This window comes from Alexandromys fortis, unplaced genomic scaffold (genome assembly GCF_014885135.2).
Source record: "Alexandromys fortis isolate MF-2015 unplaced genomic scaffold, M_Fortis_MF-2015_v1.1 scaffold_16, whole genome shotgun sequence".
Lineage (NCBI taxonomy): Eukaryota > Metazoa > Chordata > Mammalia > Rodentia > Cricetidae > Alexandromys > Alexandromys fortis.
This window is the reverse complement of record NW_026067893.1, coordinates 4,004,537-4,014,736: the sequence shown is the minus strand read 5'-3', so window position 1 is coordinate 4,014,736 and position 10,200 is coordinate 4,004,537. Positions and strand designations below refer to the sequence as shown.

General features: G+C 49.1%; 1 protein-coding gene across 2 annotated transcripts in view; it reads left to right on the top strand.

Moving 5' to 3' along the window:
- The window catches only part of Vwa2 (von Willebrand factor A domain containing 2), a 30,461-nt gene that overhangs the window by 13,856 nt on the left and 6,405 nt on the right, over positions 1–10,200 (top strand). For both annotated transcript variants that reach the window (XR_007592772.1, XM_050147615.1), the window contains exons 5-9: positions 5,328–5,519; positions 7,339–7,472; positions 8,125–8,257; positions 8,840–8,895; positions 9,701–9,808. Coding sequence is in view for 1 of the 2 variants with exons in the window: in XM_050147615.1 (XP_050003572.1) it covers positions 5,328–5,519; positions 7,339–7,472; positions 8,125–8,257; positions 8,840–8,895; positions 9,701–9,808 (623 nt within the window). In the remaining variant the exon portion in view is untranslated. The remainder of the gene's footprint in view (positions 1–5,327; positions 5,520–7,338; positions 7,473–8,124; positions 8,258–8,839; positions 8,896–9,700; positions 9,809–10,200) is intronic.

Here is a 10,200-nt window from a genome sequence, read left to right as displayed (position 1 = left end):
ACAGTGCATGAATGCATGCATGTGCTCATCTGCATGTACAGTGCATGAATGCATGCACGTGCTCATCTGCATACACAGTACATGAATGTATGCATTGCTCATCTGCATGCACAGTATGTGAATGCATGCATTTGCTCATCAATGCATAAATGTATGCATGTGCTTATCTGCATACAGATATATTTTGTATGTATTATATATGTATGTATGTGCATAATCTCTATGCAATTGTGCTCTACATACATGCATACACATGTATATTTAGGAACACACACATCATACACACTGTTTCCTCCAACCCTCAGGGAAGAAGAAGTTTAATTACACAACTCTGAGCTCTGGGTCTGCCCTGGTCTCCACTGTCCTAGTGCCCAGTGACATCCTGTCCGAGGTCTCTTGTCCCAGCCATCCATAGTCATCAATTTCAGTCATGAAGACTCTAAGCCCTGAGGTTCCTTTCCAGTCAAAGGCCTCTGTGAGATAACCCATATTCTTCAGCACCTGAGGCCCCACATAGGGCACAACAAGATCTTGGTGGATTCTGCAGTCCCCAGGGTCTCCATGACTTTATCCTAGACTCTTATCCAGCCCTTTGTAGATAGAAGTTTCTGTTCCACCCAGCCCTGCAGCCATTTAGTTCCAAAGAAATACACAGAGGCCTTTATTATAAACTGTTTGACCTATTAGCTCAGGCTTATTACTAACTAGCTCTTAAATTTAAATTAACCCATAATTCTTATCTATGTTTAGCCCTGTGGCTTGGCACCTTTTCTCAGTGAAGCATTCTCATCTTGCTTTTTCTGCTTCTGGATGACTCCATCTCTGCCTTTCCTCTTCCCAGAATTCTCTTAGTCTTGTCACCCCACCTATACTTCCTGGCCAGTTGGTGTTTTATTAAACCAATATGAGTGACAAATCTTTATAGTATACAAGAGCATTATCCTAAAGAAGCCCTTTTCTCTGCCCTGGGTCCCCCAAGCAGGAGGAGAGGCAAGCCTCTAAATAAAGAACAAATATAAAAGACACCCCAGTGCTTTGAAGAGCTCCTGTGGGACACTGTGCCCCTGGGATTCCCAGGAACTGAGCTACCTGTGGGACCCTGTACCCCTGGGACTCCCAGGAACTGAGTACCTGTGGGACACTGTGCTCCTGGGGCTTCCAGGAATTGGTTTCACATCCCAGGCCCAGTCTCAGGGAGCTGCAGTTGTCCACATAGGGTCTTATAGCCACTTGTGTCAAAACTGTTAGGGAACGTGTGGTAAGTGAGGAGTGAAGATGCTTGAGAATCTGACCTGATCGAGTCTTTCCACTTACTCGTCCTTGCTCCCTTCCTGACTACTACACTCTTAAAGGCCTTTGACATAATGTGCACCACAGAGCCCCCATGGTTAAAGTGTAAGACCAAACTCAAAACCATATACTGTTGGTTTTTTTTTTTCATTTTCATCGTCCCCCAGAGGAAACCTTTGACATAGACCCTTTTTCCAGTGAAGATGCAAATGGTCAATAGGCACATGGAAACATTCCCATCATAGTTGGCATAGAAAGCTAAAATAGAATATTGATGGTAGCAAGTGTTGACAAAGATGTGGGATGATTGGACACCCTCATACATTGCTGGTAGCATTCTAAAGTCAACTTGTCACTTTGAAAACAAATTGACAGTTCTTCAAAATGTTGAGTATAGAATGACCAGATGGCCCACCAAACTGAAAACTTGCTACACAGAAACTTATATACACTGTTCTTCACGGTGGTACTATCTATAACTGCACAGAAACTCACATACACTGTTGTATATAAAAGCTTCTTTTCATTTACCTTATATACTGCTGGGGAACAAACCCCAGGCCTTCCAGATGCCAGGCAGATGCTTTCCCATGCAGTGTACTTTCCCAGACTTTTATTCTATTTTTCATAGATTTTATTGATTATTGGAGGGGCATGTGCTTGATCTGGGGGTGGATGGCATATGTGCCACAGCATGTGTGTGGGAAGTTGGGACAGTTTTGTGGCACTGGTTCTCTTCTCCCACTTATGTGGATCCAGGGCTTGAACTCGGGTCTCCAGGCTTGCCTGGTAAATACCTTTGCCTGCTAAGCCATCTTGCTGAGTCCTTCATTCTGTTCTTGTGTAATGTCTAGAATGGCATATGCCTGGGCACACATTAGCATTGTCCTGGGTTTAGGGAACAAGGATGCTTACTAACATATAAAAACAGGGTTTTTAGAGTAACGAAAAAGTTTTGAACTTAGTGTTTTGGTCATACTTGTTAATAGGTTTCCTGTCCTGTGATAATAGGCTTCTCTGACACAGTAAGCCAAATCAAGACAAACTGAAAAAGTACAAGAACAGGTTTATTTGAGCAAAGCAACTCCCAGGTGGATTCTCCAGTCCCAGAGATGGAGGTCTGAGAAGCCACACACCTGAACTAAAGCAGGGAGATTATATAGCTTGTAGGCAAGGGATGATGATGTGTCTGCCACAAGCTGGGTTTGTGCCCAAGTATTGTCAAAAGTTGAATGCTTGGGTGAGAACTTGGGCTGCTGGTGGCAACAGGAAAGAAGTAGCAGTAGTCACCAGGAATGCAGAACTGGGCTTTTCGCCCTAGCTTTTCTTTGTTTGGAGACCGAGTGGGCGTGGTTTGGAGAGAGACAGGAATAGGGCTTTCTGGATCGTGCATGGGTGAGCTGGGGGTTCCAGCTGAACGCTAGTGAATATATTGAAAATCACCAACCTGATACTTTAAAAGGTGAATTTATGGTGTATGAATTATATCAATTGGAAGCTTTAGACTCAAACATGAACACCACAGTGCATTTGCAGAAGAGAGTCTGGCTGGTTTAAATCAAGACAATTTGAGTGACTTTGAGGCAAATGATTAATCTGCAAAATTCAGCCAGTTTCGAAAAATGGCTACGCGAAGGTACAGTGGAGACTCTTGAGTCTATTCCAGTTCTTTCTCATGTAAGGCAGGAGACGGGACCCCACCAGGCCAACTGTCCCCTCTTCTTCTTCCCTGTCTCAATGGTTAATTGAGCCTCTTTTTCCAGCTCCATTGAGGATAGATGTCACTCATGACATCACAGACACATTAAGAATGCCAGAGGACGGAGGTCAGAGAGGTGGCTCAGTGCATAACGGCACTTGCTGCACACCTGAGGACCAGAGTCCAGTTCCTGGACTCATAGCAGGAGAGAACCAACCTGCAAGATGTCCTCTGACCCCCACATCATGGCATGCGTGTAATGCATATAATCCCAATAAATGTAAGGAACAATTAAAAAAATCCCAGAACAGGCTGCAGGGGTGACTGAAGGAGCCCCTTTGTCTAAACAAGCTCAGCTCTTCTTTGGGGATGTGTTTAGCATTTCCACATCCTCTTCTGACTATGAGACAACAAAACCAAAGTAGTGGCTCTTTGTTGGCCTTGGTTTTGGGGTCAGTGAGAGCATCACAAATGAACCTGTGCTTGCGTGCACTGAGGCCGAGGAACGCTGGTCCAATGGGGTCAACAGTGACTCTCCATGCCCGCAGTTCTCTGCAAAGAGAAACTGTTACTGGACTGGTTGGGAAAGTGCTCCTTACACCCGTGGTCTGCTAGCTTTTCCAGACCAAGGCAGCTTCCAACAGGGCGTTAAGAAGCCGCCCTGACAACTGTCCTCTCGCTGCTTACAGAGTGTTTTAGATGTGTCGGTTGAACCTCCCAATATTGTACTGGCGGTGACATAAGGTCAGAGAGAATGTCAATGGCGGATGGTTCTGGGACGTCACAGCCCCCGTCAGAGCCCCGATTAGCTGGCGTGCATGGCCTTGCCACCTACAGCTTTCACCTCACAGTAACCCAGCCCCAGTCTCCTGAACCCTTGGTACCTCTCATAGCTTTGTTAGGTCTCTACCCTTTCCTCAGCAAGTCTGCTTTGCATGAAACCATTTCCAGCCACCCCTTTTAAAGATCAGTGTTTAATCATGCATATGAGTACAAGTGACCTCAGAGGTCAGAAGGAGGTATCAAATCCTGTGGAGCTGGGGTCATAGGTGGTCCTGAGTCCCCTGATGTGGGTGCTGGGGACTTAACTTGGGTCCTATGGAAGGCCAGTGCATGCTCTTAACCTCTGAGCCAGCTCTCCTGCCCCCACCAAACCTTCAGCTGCTTTAACTCACGTTAGCGTTTAAACATAGTGTTAAAAATATTTGGAATTTCAAAGCATGTTACTTTTTTACTCTATATGATTTGGTGCACACTGCTACATAAAATGTATTTTTTATGTTGATCTGATAAACTGAATAATACATCTTTCAAAATGTATTTAATCTTTTCTCATTCCCTCAGAAGGAAGCACTTGGGTTGAGCCTTGGATTTTTGTCTATCATTTTCAAAGGGCTCAGATCAACTTCCCTTTCTTGAAGTGAGGTTTCTCACGTGATATCTGTCCTATGGTAGGTAGCTTATGTTAGAATTGTATTTGTGGGAGTGGGCAGAACTGGTTTAAAATGTAGGTTGTCTAGCCCTGAGTAACACATCTGTTCATTTGAATTCACGGGAACTAGGGTCTGAGAACATCTTTTTATGTCTGCTGGGACTTGAGGTTCAGCTTCTTATGGTGGCTTAAGCCACTAGAAGGAGAGGTGGCTGCAGGGGCGGGGGACGACACACTGGACCCATGGACAATCTGTATGAGGCATAACTGTCCTTAGTGTTAAGGCAAATCAATTAATCTCTCTCTCTCTCTCTCTCTCTCTCTCTCTCTCTCTCTCTCTCTCTCTCTCACACACACACACACACACACACACACACACACACACACACACACACACACACACACAGAGCAAGCAAGCGAAAGACCAGGCAGGCTGTATCCATGTATCCATGTTTCCAGTTGGTTGGATGTTTGACAATAAAAATAGCAGAGTCCTCTCAGAGGACTGGGGTGAAGGCAGACATGATCTACAGATAGTGTATATATCTGATATACATACTGTGTATGTGTGTGCACACCATCCATCCATATCACTGAATGATGAATGATACTTCAACCATGCTGTTCACGTGGCTAACCACTGCATGATCCCATCCCCTTCACAGTTGCTCATGCTGGAGAGATTCCAGTCAGCTAAAGGGTTTGGCCTCAGTCAGCCAACAGTTCACTGGCTTCAAATCCATTGTCATGAGTTAACTGTCCTGGCCAGCTGCTGGCCCTGTGAATCTCTCTTTAGTTTGGATGGAGATGCACCTTTGAGTCTCTGCTCTTCCTCCCAGCAGGAACCCGTTTGCCTCTGGGCTCCCTCCTCAGCTCCTCCCTCACTTCCTCCTTGTGCTTCCTTAGAGGTGGGCGCACAGAGACAGGCCTTGCTCTGAAGAGTCTGCACAGAGGGTTCCCGGGAGGCAGACATGGTGCTGTGCCCCAGCTCCTCATCATCGTCACGGATGGCAAGTCCCAGGGGCCTGTGGCTCTGCCTGCTAAGCAGCTGAAAGAGAGGGATATCGTTGTGTTTGCCGTAGGAGTCCGGTTCCCCAGGTGAGTGTCTGTCAGTCCGCATCAGCCCTCACGCAGTGGGGCCAACATGACCAAAAGCCTTCCAGAACCTTCACAGTCACAGCAAGATTGGGGGACTGGGAGAGCCGACTGGTCTTTGTCTCCCTGACTTGTTTTGTGGGTTCTGGTTTGCATCGCACAGCCCATCCCAACCTTTGAGAGCACTGGGCTTTCATGCCTCCTTCTGCCTTTAACTGAACATTTGGTTGTAAGCATCAGGAATCAACTCAAAATCATTGGACAAAATCAAGTCACCACCCTGCTTCCCCATGTGGGGCAGCCACCCCTCTGGTGGGTCAGAGCCATGAGCCTCAGTGCCGCTCAGCTCCCCCCGTCCACCACGCGTCTCTCAATTTCTCTCTACTGCCCTCTCAGCCTGGGAAGGTTAGGGTTAGGAGCTGGGGTCATGAGCAACATGCCAGCTCACAAAGTCACATCTCAGTGTTGGGAGGAGGAGGAGGGGACCATCTCTGCTAGTCCAGTTCTGACCAGCCTGAGTCACTTGTACACCTGGTGCTGGCAGCGGGCAGGGAGTCTCTGAGTCCACTTCTCTCTCCAGGCCCCTCATCCAGATGTTGGGCAAATCTGCCCTCCTGGAAGAGGGGGCCCCATGCTCCCATGCTCCCAACCTAAAAAATGAACGTGTACCTCACTAATCCTTGGATTTCTAACTAGGTTCTAGGGGAAATGACTTTGGGTTGGGCACCATGTTTACATTCAGAAATGTCTTTTGTTTTATGATTGTGGCTGGCACCTGAATTCCTCTGGCAGCTTTTGAGAAAGCCTGTTTTGGGCCAGAGCAGTGGAGCGGGGACAGGAAGGCCACATTCGAGAACCCCTTTTCTTTATGCCAAGGGATAACTGGGTACTGTGTGAAAAGTTTGACCTCTGTGGGTTCAACTAAGAGTGGAGAGTTTGATACCACTGAAGTTGGAAGCGTGGTGACTGGTTCTGTGTGAGTTGCAACAGGTGGGGTTCTTCTCTTCCCTTCACAGACTTCTGCTCATCTTCCAGTTTTTAAGATATTTGTAACTCTGTCAGGACTGGGCACACAGGCATGCCATGGTTCACTTGTGGAGGTCAGGTCTGCCCTCCCACGTGGGTCCCAGGGGTCAAACTCGGGTCATCAGTGCCCTCACCTGCTGAGCCTCTCACTGGCTCTTAAGCAAACAAAAACGATTCTCTGTAGTATCTCCCCTTCATGACCTAGGGGCATCCCAAATACCATTTTGCCCTGGGCACTGGTGAGGGGCTCTGGCTGCATCTCCTCCACGGCTGCACATGGCTTTCCTTGGCTGCCTTTGGGGCTTGTGTTGTACCTCAGTGTTTGGCTGGCTTTGGCTGTCCTTATTGGTTTTTCTCTTTCTCATCTCAGAAAGCTTTTTCTCATTTGCTTTCTGATGGTTTTAAGCAATTAATATATAACTTAAAAAACGAGAGGAACGTCTGACAAAAGAAGATGCATTAGGAACGTATGTATAGATACATTTGTGTCCTACCCTGTAAAGAAAAGAATTCCCAGAGTTAGTTTTGTTTCCTTATCAACTATGACTTTCAGAAAAGTCATTTGAATCCCTTAGCACTATGTCTTGACTATGAGCTGATGGGTCTGAGGATGAGGTATTTTAGCAAAGGTTGGCCCAATGCTGGGCTTCCTTGAGAACCTCCTGAGTTTACCTCTCACCTGGACGATGAGGTGGTTATGAGCTGACCTCTGGGTCAGTGGGATGTGCTGTGGTCCAGGAGTTAGGGAGGCAGGATGAGGCAGGGTATGGTATCAGCTGCTGGAATTTTCCCCCAGGTGGGACGAGCTGTTCACCCTGGCCAGTGAGCCAAAGGAGCAGCACGTGCTGTTTGCTGAGCAAGTGGAGGATGCCACCAACGGCCTCCTCAGCACCCTGAGCGCCTCAGCGCTCTGCACCTCTGCTGATCCAGGTAGGACCGGCCAGCCTGCAAGGGAATGGCATTGAACCTCACAAACTGGGGCATGGATGGAACAGGGCTCCTAAGGCAAGAACCTCCCGGAGAGGGCTGGGGCATGGATGGAACAGGGCTCCTGAGGCAAGAGCCTCCCGGGGTGGGCTGGGGCATGGATGGAACAGGGCTCCTGAGGCAAGAGCCTCCCAGGGAGGGCTGGTAAGAGAGATGGCAGGCCCTGTCCTGAGGACTGCATTCTGTCTCCCTCTGGCTGACCTTGTTGGTTTCCCAGCTGGAGTCTATGGGGAAAGGGGGGCCTGGGTTTATGGCCAGTTTGGTTGGGCCCTCTCCCCTGTTGGGGAGAAAGAACCAAGTCCACACTCCTTGCTTGGCTGCATGGAGGGACTCAGGGAGGTTTGGGGCTTGTCTCTCCTGTTGGGGTCCACCCTATAACTAGAGGGACTGTCATTAGAAAGTACTCGTATGCATGCTCCATGTGGAACCCTGGTCGGAGAAAATCCTAAAAGTGCTTCCCTTCACCGCTCTGCACCAGAGAGGCCACGGGTTCTACAGGGAGGGTAGAGTAGGACCCCACAGCAGCAGTCTGGAGAGCGAGGGCAGAGGTGGGCAGTGCCCCTCATCTTACTGGGAGGGGACTGTCTTCTGACAGATTGCAGGGTGGAAGCTCACCCCTGTGAGCGCAAGACACTGGAGACCATCAGGGAACTGGCTGGCCATGCCCTGTGCTGGAGGGGGTCGAGGCAGGCGGATGCTGTGCTGGCTGTGCGCTGTCCCTTCTACAGGTTTGTCTACGTGCTCTGGGGCAGAGACACAGCACAGGGTCCATCCCATAATTCGGAGGGCTCTAGAACCGCAGGGAGATCAGCACTCTGGGTCCTGGTGCTGGACAGTTTGGAGCAGAAAAGCAGGCTACGTAGGATGAGGCCAGAGATGGAGCTCTGAGAACCAGGGAAGGCACAGCTACTTGCTGTAGGTCTCTTCCCTCTCCTGAACACTTAGCCTGGCTTTCCTTGGAGGTGGGAGAGGGGAGCTCGCATTGGAAATAGAAGCCAGGGAGAGTCTAGAGGGGGAGATAGTATTTGTATCTAGACCTGGGGGAGACAGGGATGATCCACATGCAAGTCTCTGTGGATATAATATTTGCCTCTGTCTCCCGAGTGCTGGGCCTAAGGGCACCACCATGCCCAACTACAATGCTAACTTTCAATGTGACGCCTAGTTTGTATCTTTTTTGAGGGTAGAGGGAAAGGCTCTGGGTCATTTGAAACATCCCCTACTTGATGCACAGAGAAGGAAATGAGTGTTTAGTGCTGTGATCTCGGAAACGTTTGGTCATTCCATCACTGTACTTCCTTGTATTGTAGCTGGAAGAGAGTGTTCCAGACACACCCCGGCACCTGCTACAGAACCATCTGTCCAGGTATGTGTGCCTCTTGGACCTACCAGTTCTCTGGGAAGCTGGTTTATGAAGGGACACTGGCAGCCCTGAGCGGGGATGGCCATGGATGAGGTCCAGGGCAAGAGGGATGGGCATTTAGTGGCCAAGGAGTGCGTCCTGCTGTCCCAAGTCATCATCTGCTTGGTGGCATACTGTCACTGATAGCATTGGAACTACCTGCCTTAGCCAATGCGCTTTTCATCAGTGAGGAACACCTTGAGTAACAAGACACCCCATGGGCTAGGGTGCTGTGTGTCCACTGGTAACACTGTGGGAGAAGTACAAGGACAGCGAAGCTCGTGGGGTGAACAAAGGTGCCCACGGATGTGGAGGCAGAAACATTCATCACTGGGCAGCCTGACTGTGGTGTGTTGAAAGCTCACCGCTCTTCTGTGCCAGGAGGTAGAAGCCTTGGGCACCCATAGGTAACTCCTTAACAAAGGAAGGCCATCGGCCCACAGTCATGCTGTTTCTACCTTGATGCTACTGAGATCACATCCTTAGTCCACCTGCCCACCCAGCCACCCCCATGCTGGCCCTTTCAGCCACCTCAGATAATGACAATGTCCTAACGTCACAGCTATGCAGACTCATCCTGGAGGAGACTCTAATCGTCTTGGGCCTTACCGAGGTCTTCCAACTGTTCCCAGTGCCCCTTCTAGGTATTTGATTCTTTCTTGGCTGTCCTCCTACCAGATGGTGTGGGAGAAAGCCGAGACCACCCTCCAGGCATCGCTCTCCACCCTGTGCTTGTGTTCTCGGCTTTTAGTGGGTATTTCTCTGACAGGCCCCTGTGACTCCCAGCCCTGCCAAAACGGAGGCACATGCATTCCAGAGGGTGTGGATAAGTACCACTGCCTCTGCCCGCTGGCATTCGGAGGGGAGGTCAACTGTGGTATGTATGCCTGGGACTCCAAGATTGACTACCTGCGGTAGCCCTTCTTGTCCCCTGCTAGCTGCTGGGAGAAAACAACCCTTAAATTTTCAAGCCACCTTCTTTCCCCATAGCCTACTATTCTGTCCTGCAGCACAGTCTCAGACATTCCACGGTTGATCCAGACAGTGACACCGCAGGCAGAGCTATGGAAGAGCCACTGCTTAATGTCTGTGGCTTGTTTGATGCCTTCTACAAAAGAGGAATAAGGAGTTCTAGCTTCTTTTGGTTTTGTGGGGAAGTTTCTATAAGCCTTAGCTCAGGGAGGTGGGGGATTGGGGGACGGACAGTTAAATAGGGGTTATGTAAGGTGCTCAGCACAGTGCCCAGCACACAGTGAGAACTTGTTAAGT